At 32.2% G+C, this 18,201-nt stretch overlaps 1 protein-coding gene across 1 annotated transcript in view; it reads left to right on the top strand.

The window, feature by feature from the left end:
• LOC134727915 (ankyrin-1-like) overlaps positions 1 to 17,752 on the top strand; it is a 38,708-nt gene extending 20,956 nt beyond the window's left edge. The window contains exons 2-5 of the mRNA XM_063592309.1: positions 8,998 to 9,277; positions 9,958 to 10,187; positions 10,800 to 11,073; positions 13,879 to 17,752. Coding sequence (XP_063448379.1) covers positions 9,061 to 9,277; positions 9,958 to 10,187; positions 10,800 to 11,073; positions 13,879 to 16,979 — 3,822 coding nt within the window. The 5' untranslated portion in view covers positions 8,998 to 9,060 and the 3' untranslated portion in view covers positions 16,980 to 17,752. The remainder of the gene's footprint in view (positions 1 to 8,997; positions 9,278 to 9,957; positions 10,188 to 10,799; positions 11,074 to 13,878) is intronic.
• Positions 17,753 to 18,201: the final 449 nt, after the last annotated feature.

Raw genomic sequence — 18,201 nt, 5'->3', positions numbered from 1 at the left:
TAGGCCACCCAAGTCACTAATTGGTTGGATAGATAAGTTTGAGGATGAGATCAAGATTGCAATGAAATATAATTCAGATATAATACTTATGGGAGATTTTAACATTAACTGTTTACAACCCATTAAAATACCACAAAGATGGTTAACTGCTCTAGAAACTTATAACTTTCAACAGGTAATTAAGGAACCAACTAGAGTAACACATTAATCAAAAACTTTGATTGACCATATATATGTCACCAGTTTAAGCATGGTTAAAGAGGCTCATGTTTCTAAATATTCTATTAGTGATCACTACCCAATATGTATGACAAGACAAGAGAAATTGTATGATAAAAAACATTCTCATTCAACAATCACTTATAGAAATTATAAGAATTTTAATGAACAACATTATTTAAAAGATTTAAAAAGTGCACCTTTTCAACATATTGAATTTGAGAATGACCCATCTGTTTGTATTGAAATGTGGTACAATATTTTTAATAACATTTTAAATAAACATGCCCCTATTGTGAAAAAGAGGGTAAAAAAAGACAGACAGCCTGAATGGTACAATAAAGAAATCTCATATGCAAGAAAAATGAGAGATAAATATCACTCACTGGGAATGTGGGCTGAATATAGATTCTGGAGAAACAGAACAAAATATATCATTGATATATCTAAACAGAAATATTATAATGATATGATAAAAGACTCAAAAGATTCTAAAACACTATGGAAATGTCTTCATAGCTTAAATCCATCTAATCCATCAAAACCATATGAACTTATTACAAGTGGAGACCATAAAACAACCGATCATAAAGAAATTGCTAATACGTTCAATACTTATTTCACCTCATGTGTTGAAAAATTAAGGCATAGTAGGGCACCAAGCAACTCAAATTTTAATACTCTGACAAACTATGTACAAATGAAATTCTTGAAAAAAAGGCATAATAAATTCATTATTCCACCAGTAAAAGTTTCAGAACTATTTGCTGAAATAACTAAACTAGATGTTAAGACATCTTGTGGTTCTGACAATATAGGTCCAAAGATTTTAAAACTGAGTGCTCCTTTCATAGCATCTTCCTTAACATACATTTTTAATCGAATGATTGATACTAGTATTTATCCATCTGTTTTAAAAAATGCCAAAGTAGCTCCAATTTTCAAATCAGGTGAAAAAAATGTAGCTAGCAATTATAGACCAATATCTGTTTTGCCAACATTATCAAAATTAATAGAGAGACATGTATCTAAACATCTGTATAAATATTTGACAATGTTTGATATTTTACACCCTTCTCAGTCTGGTTTTAGACCCAACCATTCATGTCAAACTGCCCTCATTAATATTATTGATAAATGGCTACATGAAATGAATAATGGAAATATAAATTTGGCAGTCCTCTTAGATTTTAAGAAAGCTTTTGATGTTGTTGATCATGAAATTCTATGTAAAAAACTTCTAATTTATGGCTTCCATGAAGATACTGTTGATTTTTTTAAATCATATTTGAGTGAAAGAACACAGCAAGTACATATAAATAATCAGTTTTCTGAAAAAAGTTTATAAATTTTGGTGTTCCACAGGGCTCAATACTTGGTCCAATTTTGTTTGTTTTGTTTATAAATGACCTTCCATTACACATCAAAAACTGCCATACAGACCTGTATGCTGATGACACAACTATGCATACATCAGGAAAGACTATTGCTGATATGCAATTAAAAGTACAAGATGATCTCCAATGTGTTGAAAAATGGTGTCATGAAAATAGCATGTTCATAAATTCGGAAAAGACGAAATGTATGGTTATAGGTACAAGACGAAGGCTACGTTTAAATCAAGCAGAACCAGTACTAACTATTGAAAATAATATTCTTAAAAAATCGTCAATTGAAAAACTTTTAGGTGTTAGAATTGACTCTAATCTGTCCTGGACAGGCCATATTAATTACTTATGTTCATCAATTTCATCTAGACTTTTTTTACTCTCTAAAATCAAGAAATTTCTAAATATTGATCTAAGAAAATTATTTTATAATGGTTATATTCTCCCACTGATAGATTATTGTTGTATTATTTGGAGTGGTTGTGCTAAAAATGAGCTAGTCAGAATAATAAAATTGCAGAAAAGGACTGCAAGAATTATTTTAGATGCTGATCCACTTTCATCATCAGCTCCACTGTTTAAACAGCTTGGATGGATGACAGTAGAGAACAGAATCTCATACCACAAATCAGTTTTGATGCAGAAATGCCTTAAAAATGAAGCCCCTGTATATCTCACCGAAAAATTTAAAGAAATGCCAGAAATAAAGCAATATTGTTTGAGAAATGCCTCTTGCAAAAATTTACAAATTCCAAAAGCCAAAACAGAGCTTTATAAAAAATCTTTTATATATTCAGGATCTATTTTATGGAATAATTTACCAATATCCATGAAAAAATCAACATCAAGTACAAGCTCATTAAAAAAAGATTTAAAAAATTACTGGTTGGAACATTAAGAAGCTGTGTTTTTTATATGCATAATTATTTTCACACACTTACTCAAACTTGTTATTGTTGATGTTATTACTATAAATATATGTCATATGTGAATTTGTAATTTTTACCTGTTGTGAAAATTGTATACTTCATTTTTTATTTCATTATTCATGTATGTGTGTCTGTTTGATATTTTGTAATTGTTTGTTATATTTCATTGTATTTCATGAGGGCCTCTGGGAAGATTAGCTTTATAGCTAACTGTGTAACCCTGTTTAAATAAAGAATTATTATTATTATTATTATTATTATTACTTTTACTTGTCTAGAGTTATGGTCTTTGTAAATGGAAAGAATACAGATAAAGTTTGAATGTATTCGCAGTCATTTTTACTGTTCTAGAGTTATAGTCTTTGTAAACGGAAAGAACACAGATTAAATTTGAATGTATTCGCCGTCACTTTTACTGGTCTAGAGTTAAGGTCTTTGTAAATGTAAAGAACACAAATTAAGTTTGAATGTATTTGCCGTCACTTTTACTGGTCTAGAGTTATGGTCTTTGTAAATGAAAAAAAAAACACAGATTAAGTTTGAATGTTTTCGCCGTCACCTTTACATGTCTAGAGTTATAGTCTTTTTAAATGGAATGAACACAAATTTAGTTTGAATGTATTCGCCGTCACTGTAACTGATCTAGAGTTATGGTCTTTCTAAATTGAAAGAACACAGATTAAGTTTGAATGTATTCGCCGTCAATTTTACAAGTCTAGAGTTATAGTCCTTTTAAATGGAATGAACAGAAATTTAGTTTAAATGTATTCGCCGTCACTTTAACTGGTCTTGAGTTTAGGTCTTTGTAAATGGAAAGAACACAGATTAAGTTTCAATGTCTTTGCCGTCCCTTTTACTGTTCTAGTGTTATGGTCTTTGTAAATCAAAAGAACACAGGTTAAGTTTGAATGTATTCGCCGTCATTTTTACTGTTCTAAAGTTATGGTCTTTGTAAATGGAAAGAACACAGATTAAGTTTGAATGTATTCGCCGTCACTCTTACTGTTCTAGAGTAATGGTCTTTGTAAACGGAAAGAACACATATTAAGTTTGAATGTATTCGCCGTCAACTTTTCTGGTCTATAGTTATGGTCTTTGTAAATGGAAAGAACACAGATTAAGTTTGAATGTATTCGTCGTCACTTTTACTGTTTTAGAGTTATTGTCTTTGTAAACGGAGAGAACACAGATTAAATTTGAATGTATTCGCCGTCACTTTTACTGGTCTAGAGTTAAGGTCTTTGTAAACGGAAAAAACACAGATTAAGTTTGAATGTATTCGCCGTCACTTTTACTGGTCTAGAGTTATGGTCTTTGTAAATGGAAAGAACACAGATTAAGTTTGAATGTATTCTCCTTCAATTCTACTGGTCTAGAGTTATGGTCCTTTTAAATGGAATGAACACAAATTTAGTTTGAATGTATTCGCCGTCACTTTAACTGGTCTAGAGTTATGGTCTTTGTAAATGGAAAGAACACAGATTGAGTTTGAATGTATTCGCCGTCACTCTTACTGTTCTAGAGTAATGGTATTTGTAAACGGAAAGAACACAGATTAAGTTTGAATGTATTCGCCGTCAACTTTTCTGGTCTATAGTTATGGTCTTTGTAAATGGAAAGAACACATATTAAGTTTGAATGTATTCGTCGTCACTTTTACTGTTTTAGAGTTATTGTCTTTGTAAACGGAAAGAACACAGATTAAATTTGAATGTATTCGCCGTCACTTTTACTGGTCTAGAGTTAAGGTCTTTGTAAACGGAAAGAACACAGATTAAGTTTGAATGTATTCGCCGTCACTTTTACTGGTCTAGAGTTATGGTCTTTGTAAATGAAAAGAAAACAGATTAAGTTTGAATGTATTCTCCTTCAATTCTACTGGTCTAGAGTTATGGTCCTTGTAAATGGAAAGAACACAGATTAAGTTTAAATTTATTCGCCGTCACTTTTTCTGGTCTAGAGTTATGATTGTGTAAATGGACAGAACACAGATTAAGTTTGAATGTATTCGCCGTTACTTTCACTGTTCTAGGGTTATGGTATTGTAAATGGAAAGTTTGATGAATTCTTTGTTTCTGTTATCTGTCTAAAGTTTGCCCTAACCAAATGTTATGCAAGATTTTACACCTAACTAATAACCACAAAAATCAGATCGAGTTCAAGTTTTGGAGGCTTCACTTGTACCATTCTACGCAATGAGGGCCATCATCTGTCATTTATGTGTCCCATGGACATATCCCCATACTTGTATACTTATTGAACTTTATTTGTATATAGTCTGACAACAGAGTTACTAAGTATGGCGCAACAGCACAGTGTATATCACAACAGCAAGAAATCTTTAATTGAATATAAATTCAATTCATACATTGTCATATAACCAATTTCAAGTTCTTTGACTACATTTATTCAGAAACCTATAATATGTCAAATGTTTATTGTAAATATATTAACTTAAATCGTACATATTGCAGATTAATAAAGCAAAATAAACATGTATCAATAATTGAAATTTCAATATTTAATTTCAGTGTGCAATATATATGCATAATAAAACCAAAATGAATTAAAGACAGTTGTTGGAACTGAAATACACATAGTTAGATTTTAGAAATTGATGTCTTATCATGTCTTATCCTGAGACGAGAAAAGTCTGTAATTCTTTATCTCATTTAAGCCAATAGCTGTTGATGTATATCAACCACATCAATGACATCATAAAGTAACCAATCCAGAGTTCCTGAAATCTTTTCCCCCTGGTGGTCCTTGGAGAAAATTTGCTGGTCCTCACTATTAATAATATTGAAAAATACTAAAATTGTGTCAGTCCTATGCAAAATTTTGTTTGTAAAATCCCGAAGATTGCATAGGACTGACTTTTCGCAAACTTTTCGGCAATCAGAATCTATTTGTGATAAGTAATTATTTCTAGATGACGTGTATATCTACTGAAAATAATAGCTCCGCACGGTGATACGAGGCAAAAAGGGGTTATGACTTGGCTTTAAATGTTAAAGTATTAAACATTAATCTATCAAAATCATAAGTGCATTGCACCAATAATAGTTTTGAATTATTTGCAGTTAATACTTAACCATTGGAACATATTTTGGAAACTCAAAGGTTGACAGGTATGCATTCCCCCTTTTTTTTTCTTCACACAAGTACAGGTTTTTTAGATTTCTTTGGGTTTAATTTGAAGGTCTGTGGTAACATGACATCAGCATGAGCTTTTTGTGGACAAGTACAAGTGGTAAGGGGTCTTTACTTATTCAATGAGCCCCCAAAATTATTTTGCAGAAATAGAGTAAGCATTAGGGGTTCCTTTACATAGATGAGATAATTTTTTGAGACAAAGAATGTCATTACCACTGAACAATGTTGTAACTGTTAGATTGATAAGATAGTTTATTTATTTTCTAAGCAAAGGTCATGAACTGTTTTAATTTTCTGACCCTGAAAAAGCACAAAAGGGTAATTAAATTGATGTAAGGGGACATAATTCATACACGCGAACCAGCTTACTTTTAAAAAATAATTAAATTATTATAGATATATATTCTAGTCCATGCAATGATGCATGTATTGTCAAAATATTTCAAAATTATTTTACCCTCTTTTTCATGATTTGGTACTTAATTTTTTGTATCATGTTTCTTTCAGTCAGAATAATTAGAAATAAGAGTTGACAATCCAATTTTTCTTCCTGAATCAACATATTTTACTTCCGTGCTGATTTGAAACATAATTTATTGGTGTTTTGTTCACTCCTTTAGCATGTTAAGTAAAAGCGGTAAGATGAAAAAAAGTGTAAAATACTAGCTGGGGCAAATTTTGGGGTAGTAGATTGTTTTTTGGTTGGAATTGTTTTGTCACATTTGGGACTACTTTATCTCTTAACTGACAACACCGTTTTGATTTTATTCATACAGTATCAGTTGATCTATGGTTAAGAAAATTCAGTAGTCTGTTGTCTTAAATCCAAGCAGGACTGTAAAATGTATGATACTAGAACACACCCGCAATATGACTGAATTAAAGTTCATACCGTAACTTCTATAGCTGATGTTTAGTCTGGAGTTTTAGTATTTGTATTGTCATCTGATAAAGTCATGCTGATTATAAGGTGAACAGTTTTAAAATAAAATTGAGAATGGAAATGAGGAATGAGTCAAAGAGACAACATCCCAAAAAAGAGCATTTTTCTCTGTTTGAAGATCTATCTGTTTGGGCCCATCCTAATTTTCTTACTACAACTGGGAAGGCAAATGCTCGCATTAAATCTGTAACATACAGTGCACATGCTTAATGTCCGCCTTTACATCATAACCCTTGGTAGTGCTATGAATAAAGGAGGAATATATATACAGAACATGCATAAAGATACATACATACAACCTGAAACTACATGTACATGTGACACATGCTATAGACAACTTTCAAGCTCGATGCATTTCCGTCAAAACTCTGGTTTTAGTGAACATCATTCGTGCATTTAGTTGCATCACCACTTCCATTCCAATGTTGAGGGAGTGGTTGGAAAACTATCATACTATAATGGCACGAATTATTCGGCAAACTAAATTCTCATAATTGAAAATCAGCACTGCTGTAATTAGGGAATTGTGATTAGGTACTTACAAAACAAACATTATTTCTAGTTTATATTGCACAATGACGATCACTTAGACACTTGATGAACGTTAATAGTGCAGGGATACAGGCGATCCCCTCTATCTGGTAAATGACATCATAAAGGCGCGCATAATTGACAAGTTTTTTCCGGTGACGTATGAACTCGAAAATAGTCTATTGGTTTCGGTATTGGATTCGACCCATAACTTGTTAACTATTGGTAATACTAATTATTTGGAAAACAAAAGGGCCTGGAATGGTGTAATTTTTAATCAACAGTATTGTCCTGTTTTAGTTATATATATATAAAGTTGAATTCTTTGATTCTTCATTTTTATACGATTGCAGTCGTATATTGGTATCACGTCGTCATCAGCGTCCTCTGAAGACTGATGGTTTCTGATAATAACTTTAGTATTAGAAAATAGAAATTTTAACACAATGTTTATAACCACCAAAGGAAGCTTGAGATTGGTTTTGGGGGTTATGGTCCCTAAGGTTAAGAATTAGGGGCCCAAAAGGCCCAAAACAAGCATTTATCTAGTGTCAGTACAAAAAGTTGTGTATAAGTATTTCAATTGTTCTGAAATTGTACCACGTGACAATGTTTAATACCATAAGTAGAAGGTTGGGATATGTTTTGTGGGTTATGGGGCAAAACGTCTAGGAATAAAGGGCCAAAAAGGGGCCAAAAACAAGCATTTTTGTAGTTTCAAAAAAATATATTGGAGTTATCTTTCTTTGTCCAGAATGGTTGTTGAATCACCTAAAACCAATGCTTTATGAAATCTTTGAAAATTGGAGTTATCTTTCTTGTCCAGAATAGTAGTTGAATCAACTTAAATCAATGCTATATACAATAATCATTAAGAATTAATAATAATTATTGTAATAAATTGCTTGTAATTACACTGCTCTCATAGGGCGTTCCTGATTGACAATAAAAATATTGTATTGTATTGTATTGTACAATATACAATGCAATATTCACTTTACTAACAACTGATAAATTAAAGCAGTCTTTACCATTTAGTGATTATAAGCACTTTGATTACCATTCTAGTGTTATGCCCCTTTACAAATGGAAAAATTGAAGAATTTTTTATTTTCTGTTCTCTTAACTTAAGTTTGTCTCAACTAAATTTAATGAAATGTGTATATAATGCTTATTACCTCTAAACTCAGTTTAAGTTCAATTTTTGGCAGCTTCACTTTTACAGTTCTAGAGTTATGTCCTTTTATAACGTTATATGCTAGCGGGGGCATCACCTGTGTCCCTTTGGACACAATCCCTGTTTATTTTTTCAGAAGTTACTATAAATTAATATTAATTTTAACCATGACTGCATGACATTTTATATTTTAATATTTTATGATGTATTCAAATGGGTATTGATTGTTGCAAACTCCATTAGAAATTTGAATTGAGAACATTGTTTGAATAGGAGTTCATTAGACCACATTCATTCTGAGACAGCAACCTATGCTGTGTCAACTATTTAATCACAATCCAAATTCAGTGCTGTATCTAGCTTGAATGTTGTGTCCATACTATCCCCAACCGTTCAGGATTCGACCTCTGCGGTTGTATAAAGCTGCACCCTGCGGAGCATCTGGTTGTTTCATGCAGCTAACAAATTGGACCTCATTATTTAAGTATTGTAGATGTACACATACATTACCACATTGTTCCTGGTACATTTACACAGCAGGAGCGAAAACCCTCTTATCAATATTCTAAATAAGGAAATGTAGCTTATTTCTCTGTTGATAATTAAGGTTTTGCTATTTTGAATTATCATTTGTAGAATTTTATTTTTTTTCAGGACCGCATGGACTATTAATTAAGAATGGTATAAGTTTCAATTGTAAATAGAAAGATAATTTGAATGATGGCACCCCTCTTAGAAGAAGAAGAGAATTATGTACGATTAGCTTTGTTATTGAAAGGAGTGGCACCAAGAGCAGTCCGTACTTATTTTGATAGAGAATTTCCACCTACTCATCTACCTTCAACACTGAATACAAACTACAACACTCTTCAGGATTTAAAATTAAAGAGAGTTTTGAACCAGGCTCAGTGGAATCTGTTGTTTCCAACAAATGGTATGTTTATACATGTTATATATGGCTAAGAAAACCCCAATGTAATAAATTTAAGTTTAACATGTTAACATGGATTTGTGCGTCACTGATGAGTGATCATGAGTCTTTTGTAGACGAAACGCGCGTCTGGCGTATATATAAAATTTAGTCCTGGTATCTATGATGAGTTTATGTTAATATGGAGAGTATATGTGTGATTGAATTCACCTCAGACACCTCAGAATTGATGTTGCTTCTTTCTTCTTCTTCATTTTCTTTAGTTGTACAATAAACCATCGACATCCTATGGTAAAATACTGCTGTATATATGGTATATTTAAAAATGTTTTCTCAGTTTAAACAAATTATATATTTAGTGCAATGAACATGATGAAAATAATCCACCATTTTCTACATTTGAAAATGCCTGTAACAAATCAGGAATACGACAGTTGTGTCTATTTCTTTTGTATGTGTTTATTTTGCCATGTGATTAGGGATTTTCCAATATGAGTTCAGTATTTTTGTGATTTTACTTTTTAATTTCAATATTTTTGATGTTATAGGTGTACCTGATTTTATTACGTCTTCTGATGTTACAGGTGAACTTAGTTAAAATATTTTTGATGTTATCGGTGTACCCGATTTTATTACTTTTGATGTTATAGATGTTATTAATTATAAGTCTTTCGATGTTACAGGTGTACCCGTTTCTACAACATTTGATGTAACATTGATGATTTGCTTGATCAGAAACCTGACATCGGTTACTCAACCAATCAATGGCTTTGACAGTTTACCACTACCAGTGGAGACAACTCCAGGACCTGATCTAGCAAGGATTAAATGGTACAGGAATATATTAGCCCATCATGATAGTAACAAAATGGCCACTGGTGATTTCAATACAGCATGGAGTAATATATCTGATGTAAGTGTTGACATGAATATCAATAATGTGGTCATTTTTATAAATTTCTTGTTTACAAAACTTTGAATTTTTTGAAAAACTAAGGATTTTCTTATCCCAGGCATAGATTACCTTAGCCGTATTTGGCACAACTTTTTGGAATTTTGGATCCTCAATGCTCTTCAAATTTGTACTTGTTTGGTTTTATAAATATTTTGATATGAGCGTCACTGATGAGTCTTATGTAGACGAAACGCGCGTCTGGCGTACTAAATTATAATCCTGGTACCTTTGATAACTATTACATAACTTAAGTATGAGTGATTTTATATATAATATCACTGACAGGTTATGAAGGGCCCAGGGGATCTACCGCAAGTGAAAATGTTAATGGTTGCCTTTTTTCAAAATCATTGATCCAACATGTATTTGTTTTTCCTCACAATTTTTCAATGAAGAAGATATAGGGATGCAGTGTATGAGCTTTTCCTATCTCTTGCCTCAGTGACTTCAAATGTTAATTTTTCTTGTAAGATGGGTGTGAAATTCATTAATGAAAAAGTCTGTTAACATTAATTTTGAGTTATATGGAGTTTTGATTGAATACTATTCTTTTTCAAAATATTTTTCTAGGCAGTAAGTAGACTCGGTGGTCAGCCAATGAATCAAGAGTGCCAAGAGTTAAAGGTTAAAATATTAGATCAGTCCAATCAAGAAATTATGTTGGAAATCAAACATTCACAGGAAAAGATAAAAGAATTAGGACAAACAGTGGATATTTTGGGGACAAAACACTCAGAAGTGACGGAAAATCTGAGGAAGTTACAAGTTTCCCACAATAGTTTACAGACTGAACACACGGAAGTCACAGAACTTTTGAGAGACCCAATACCGTGGAACATCAGAGGTACATTATAATCATTTAGACAAAGGTTGTAGAGTTATATGAGCTAAGGATGTGAAACAAGGGAATTTTGCTTCAATATTTACTATATTTCTTGTATTTTGGATTTTAATCTCACCTGACCTAAAGCATCAAAGGAGCTATTGTTGTCACTTGGTATCAGTTGTTGTTGTCAGGTAAAGTGTAAAACATTCTACTCTAAAATTAACAACTGGGCTAGTTGTCATAGATGTACGATTTCTGTCGCAGAAAGCTGGACATAGTGATTGTGATCTTGAGTTAGTTAACTTCTTGAAAGCTTAATATTTCAGTAGGTAGAAGACCTGGACCCTTCCTACTTTGTATATATATGCCTTATGTTACGAAGTTTCCGTCTGTCATATGTCCATTGTCATTGATCTCTTTTTTATGGTTCAGTGACTACTTGAAAAAAAAAGGATTTTTAGTATTCTTAATTTTTCTCTTATTATGAGTAATAGGATAACTATATTTGGTATGTTCGTACCTTGCAAGGTCCTCATGCCCGTCTGACAGTTTTCACTTGACCTCGACCTCATTTCATGGATCAGTGAACAAGTTTTCGTGGTCAAGTCCATTTCTCAGATACTATAAGCAATAGGTCTACTACATTTGGTGTATGAAATGATTGTCAGGTGTCATCTGACCTTGACCTCATTTTCATGGTTCAGTGGTTATAGTTAAGTTTTGTGTTTTGTACTGGTTTTTTTAATACTGTATGCAATAGGTCTACTATATTATGTGTATGGAATGATTGTCAGGTGTATATGTCCAACTGGCAGGTGTCATCTGACCTTGACCTCATTTTCATGGTTCAGTGGTTAAAGTTAAGTTTTTGTGTTTTGATCTGTTTTTCGAACACTATATGCAATAGGTCAACTATATTTGGTGTATGGAAAAATTTTTTGATGTGCATGTCAGTCTGTCAGGTTTTATTTGACCTTGACCTCATTTTCACGTTTGATTGCTCAGTGTTATGTTTATATATGACTGCAAAAAGAGGAGTTTTGGTCCCAATAGCTTAGGAATTATGGGCCAAAAAAGGGCCCAAATAAGCATTTTTCTTGGTTTTCGCACAATAACTTTGGTATAAGAAAATAGAAATCTATGAAATTTTAAGACAAGATTTATGACCACCAAAGGAAGGTATGAAATGATTTTGGGAGTTTTGGTCCTTACAGTTTAGACATAAGGGGCCAAAAAAGGCCAAAATAAGCATTTTTCTTGGTTTTTGCACAATAACTTTAGTATGAGTAAATAGAAATCTATGAAATTTAAATACATGGTTTATGACCGCAAAAGGAATGTTGGGACTGATTTTGGGAGTTTTGGTCCCAACAGTTTTGGAATTAGGGGCCCAAAGGGTCCAAAATTAAACTTAGTTTGATCAAAAATTGAATTACATCAAAAAACTTCATTTAATTTTAACAAAATTTGAATTCTTTGGGTTCTTTGATATGCTGAATCATAACATGTACTTAGATTTTTGAATATTGGCTCAGTTTTCAAGTTGGTCAAATTCAGTGTCCAAAATTAAACTTTGTTTGATTTCAACAAAAATTGAATATATGGGGTTCTTTGATATGCTGAATCTAACCATGAATTTAGATTTTTTGATATTTTGGCCCAGTTATCAAATTGGTCTACATTGAGGTCAAAAGGGTCCAAAATTAAACTTTGTTAGATTTCATCAAAAATTTAATTTTTGGGATTTTTTGATATGCTGAATCTAACCATGTATTTCAATTTTGGATATTAGACCATAATAGGTTAATCTAATATGTTTAAGTTCTTAGACCACATTCATTCTGTGACAGAAATTATGCTGTGTCAAATATTTAATCACAATCAAGCTTGAATGTTGTGTCCATACTTGCCCAAACTGTTCAGGGTTCGAACTCTGCGGTCGTATCAAGCTGCACCCAGCGGAGCATTTTATTGTGTTTTGGTCTGTTTTTCTTATACTATAAGCAATACATGTAGGTTAACTATATTTGTTGTATGGAAGAATTGTAAGCTGTACATGTCCGCCTGGCATGGTTCATCTGACCTTGACCTTAATTTCCTGGTTCATTAGTTAATGTTTAGTTTTCTTGGTTAAGTCTGTTTCTTAGAAACTATAAGCAATAGGTCAACTATACTTAGTGTATAGAATGATTGTAATGTGTACATGTATTTCTTGTCTGGTTTATACGACCTTGACCTCATTTTATTGGATCAAGTTAAGTTCATGTGATAGTTGTAGTAATGCTTTATAGGACTATTGACATAATATCAATGATTAGAAAAGAAGGCAAGACATTTCAGTGTGTGCACTCTTGTCATGACAAACTTAATACAGTTCAAATTTGAATTTTGTTCCGGCCTGATGATTTTGTGCAGAGAAATCGTCGGTCCTTGGACTTTAAAATTCACTAAAATAATCAGTTTTCCACACGTTTTTTTTTGTCATTCTTAAAGATATTGACTTGATATTTGTAATATAGTTTACACCATGACAAGTTATAGATCAAGTTAGAATTTTGTTTCAATACAATATTTTTTTAACCGGCAGTGGACTATATCTTGCCATGCAATATTCACAGAGAGCCTGATCTACAAAAAGATATTGTTTGGATCAAAAAACCATTATATCTTTTATTGAGGAATAACTTTGATCATGTAAGCTCAAGTCCTAAAGTTTTATAAATTTTATAAGGTATATGAGTACATATCAGTATGACAAAATCACAGAAGTCAGTCTCAAAATAATTGTAAATTTTAAAGAAATATCAAATTCTTTCTTTTTAGATCAAATTAAAGAGGAATTAAAAACTTGGACAGAAGATGACAAAATGTTTATAGAAACAAATGGAGCAAAGAGTGTATTAAAATGTATCAAAGAAAATGGTTGCGTTTTTGTCACCGGAAGTTCGGGAACAGGAAAATCATCATTGATGCGTCATGTTGCTCTACGAATGCAAGAAGAAGGCTATGTTATTTTACCGGTAACAAACCCTGAAAAAATTATCAAGTGGTACAATCCAAGTAAGAAAATCCTGTTTGTTGTGGATGACTTTTGTGGAACATATACCATAAATCCTACAAAGTTGGAAAGCTGGAAAAATCTAATGGAAAAAATCAAAACATTGATAGAAAAGAAACCAGTCAAATTAATCATGTCTTGTAGACTTCAGGTTTTCAAGGATGAAAAGATGAAGTCTTTATCATTTTGTCAATCCTGTGAATGCAATCTTTTGTCTGAAGATATACGTTTATCGAAAAAAGAAAAACAATCTATTGCTGAACTTTACATGAAAACAAAGGCTTCTGAGATCAAGGAATTTTATGACATGTTTGACTGTTTTCCTCTTTTATGTCAATTATACAGTAAAAACACAAATCTAAGAATGGTAGATTTCTTTCAGAATCCATTTACAGTTTACAAAGAGGAGATAGATAAATTACAGACAGATGAAGCACATGTCAAATACTGTGCACTTGCTCTTTGTGTGATGTTTAACAATCGTTTGAAAGAAGAATGGCTCACAGAAGATGTTGATAAAGATGTAACAAAAATCATAGAGAACACCTATGAAGCTTGTAAAGTGGTGAAAGGAACATCTCGATTGGTAGTTCGTGATGAGCTGGATTTACTTACCCATACGTTTATCAGAAAGGATGGTGAAGTGTACAGAACTATTCATGACAAGCTGTTTGACTTTCTCGCTTTTTACTTTGGCAGTGTTATGATTTATTGTTTAATTAATAATGCTTCAAGTCATTTTATTTGTGAAAGGTTTGTTTTTGAAAAAAAAGACAAAAGAGATGAATTTTTAATAGATGTATCAGAAAGATATCAGCAAATGTATATAAATAGATTGATAGACGACTGGTTTAGAGGAAAGATAGAAGATGTCTTCTGTAACATCAATATGGATGATCAAATCTTCAGACAAAGAATCCTTGTACATTTAAAAGGTTTAGAAATACTAAAACAGAAACAATTGGCTAGTCTATATGACACACAATATCAAGACACTCCATTAATACAGAGTTGTTATATAGGAGATATTGATCTGGTTACATGGTGCTTATATCATTGTACCAATAATGTAAACCATTGTAGACATTCTGGAGTATCACCTCTGTTCATGGCTTGTCATAAAGGACATACTGAAGTAGTACAGGTGTTAATTACCAACAAGGCTGACATTAATAAGTGTAGAGATGATGGATCATCACCTCTGTTCATGGCTTGTCAGGAAGGACATACTGAAGTAGTGCAGATGTTAATAAACAATAAGGCTGACATCAATAAGTGTAGAGATGATGGATCTTCACCTCTGTTCATGGCTTTTCACTTAAGACATGAAGTAGTACAGATGTTAATAAACAATAAGGCTGACATTAATAAGTGTAGAGATAATGGAGTATCACCTCTGTTCATGGCTTGTCAGGAAGGACATACTGAAGTAGTACAGGTGTTAATAAACAATAAGGCTGACATTAATAAGTGTATAGATAATGATGGAGTATCACCTCTGTTCATTGCTTGTCAGAAAGGACATACTGAAGTAGTACAGATGTTAATAAACAATAAGGCTGACATTAATAAGTGTAGAGATAATGATGGAGTATCACCTCTGTTCATTGCTTGTCAGAAAGGACATACTGAAGTAGTACAGATGTTAATAAACAATAAGGCTGACATTACTAAGTGTAGAGATACTGGAGCATCACCTCTGTTCATTGCTTGTCAGAATGGACATACTGACGTAGTACAGATGTTAATAAACAATAAGGCTGACATTAATAAGTGTAATGATGATGGAGCATCACCTCTGTTCATTGCTTGTCATGAAGGACATACTGAAGTAGTACAGATGTTAATAAACAATAAGGCTGACATTAATAAGTGTGATAATAATGGAGCATCACCTCTGTTATATGCTTGTCATGAAGGACATACTGAAGTAGTACAGATGTTAATAAACAATAAGGCTGACATTAATAAGTGTGATAGTAATGGAGCATCTCCTCTGTTATATGCTTGTCATGAAGGACATACTGAAGTAGTACAGATGTTAATAAACAATAAGGCTGACATTAATAAGTGTAGAGATAACGATGAATCATCACCTCTGTACATTGCTTGTCAGAATGGACATACTGAAGTAGTACGGATGTTAATAAACAATAAGGCTGACATTAATAAGTGTGGTAATGATGGAGCATCACCTCTGTTATATGCTTGTCAGAATGGACATACTGAAGTAGTACAGATGTTAATAAACAATAAGGCTGACATTAATAAGTGTGGTAATGATGGAGCATCACCTCTGTTATATGCTTGTCATGAAGGACATACTGAAGTAGTACAGATGTTAATAAACAATAAGGCTGACATTAATAAATGTGGTAATGATGGAGTATCACCTCTGTTATATGCTTGTCAGAATGGACATACTGAAGTAGTACAGATGTTAATAAACAATAAGGCTGACATTAATAAGTGTGGTAATGATGGAGCATCACCTCTGTTATATGCTTGTCAGAATGGACATACTGAAGTAGTACAAATGTTAATAATCAATAAGGCTGACATTAATAAGTGTGGTAATGATGGAGCATCACCTCTGTTATATGCTTGTCATGAAGGACATACTGAAGTAGTACAGATGTTAATAAACAATAAGGCTGACATTAATAAGTGTATGAGATCAGGAGTGTCCCCCATATTTATAGCTTGTTATAAAGGTTATATAGAGATTGTTGAATTGTTGTTAAAACATGAAGCAGATTGTAACATTAAATGGGAAGGACTAACACCACTAGATATTGCTAGAAGAGAAAATCATACTGATATTGTACATTTGTTACAAAAAAATAGAAATATTAAAATTCATTAGAAGTTCGGTGAACATGATAAAATAGATCAATAGAACTATTCTGCTTATTAATTATAATTAAACAAAATAAACCTGTCATCATTAAATATAATTGCTAGCTAGAAGAGAAAATCATACCAATGTTGTTTGTTTGTTAAAGAGACTAAATAGATAAAAACTGTGATGTGTATATTAAACATATATGATTTCACAGCACATTTAACTTATTGGCCATAAACATTACTAAATGGAAAATAACTCTCAAAATACTTTTGTTGTGCATTGTTAAAAACATTCTATGTAATAAAACCATGTTGCTTAGTTTTCGATTTTGATATAAAATTCTGTCTAATAGCTCATTAGACAGTTAGACTTGCAATTTGGTGTACGTTATTTTTGGTCAGTTTTGACATTTATAATTGAGTTTACCAAAGCATGCATAGATTCTTTTTGTCTTGCAACAAATGGCATTGGTGTAAACCTTTTTTGTATGAAATTTTATATTTCAAAAGGTGAGAATAATCCCTAAAATGGACTGGCAATTGATTATTTGCACCCATTATTTCCTGAATATAACAAGTGTAGTTGAAATGTATTTGTATGTTCCCCGTAGGGGAGGGGGCATTAAGTTTTACCATTGTCCGTCAGTACGTCCCAAAGTTGGTTTCCGTTCTCTAACGTTAGTTTGCCTCAACCAAATGTTATGAAACTTACAAACAATGATAACTACCACAAAACACAGAGATCAAGTTTGAATTTTGGTGGCGTCACATCACTCGTTCTAGAGTTATTATATGTTATGCCCCTTTACAAATGGAAAAATTGCGGAATTTTTCGTTTTCGTTCTTTAATTTTAGTTTGTCTAAACCAAATGTTATAAAACTTGTACACAAGACTTATTACTACAAAACTCAGATCAATAACAAATTTGGGAAGTATCACTTTTACCTTTCTTCAGTTATGTCCCTTTATAACTTTATATGAAATGCAAACGGGGACATCATCTGTGTCCCATGGACACATTCCCCATTTATTGTCGAGCCTGCGACTTTTGTCGGAAAAGCGATACAAAGCGATTCTACATTCCGTCGGTGGCGACAGCTTCCACAAATATTCACCCTGTGGTTAAAGTTTTATTTTGTCCTTGAAATTTTAATAAGTTTGATTTGTACCAAACTTGGACAGAAGCTAAATTTATGATCATAAGAAAGTATCAAGAAGAAAATTTTGTAAAAAATATAAA

Source organism: Mytilus trossulus, chromosome 8 (genome assembly GCF_036588685.1).
Source record: "Mytilus trossulus isolate FHL-02 chromosome 8, PNRI_Mtr1.1.1.hap1, whole genome shotgun sequence".
Classification (NCBI taxonomy): domain Eukaryota; kingdom Metazoa; phylum Mollusca; class Bivalvia; order Mytilida; family Mytilidae; genus Mytilus; species Mytilus trossulus.
Note: the sequence above shows the minus strand (reverse complement) of the source record. Positions and strands in the feature narration are given on the sequence as shown.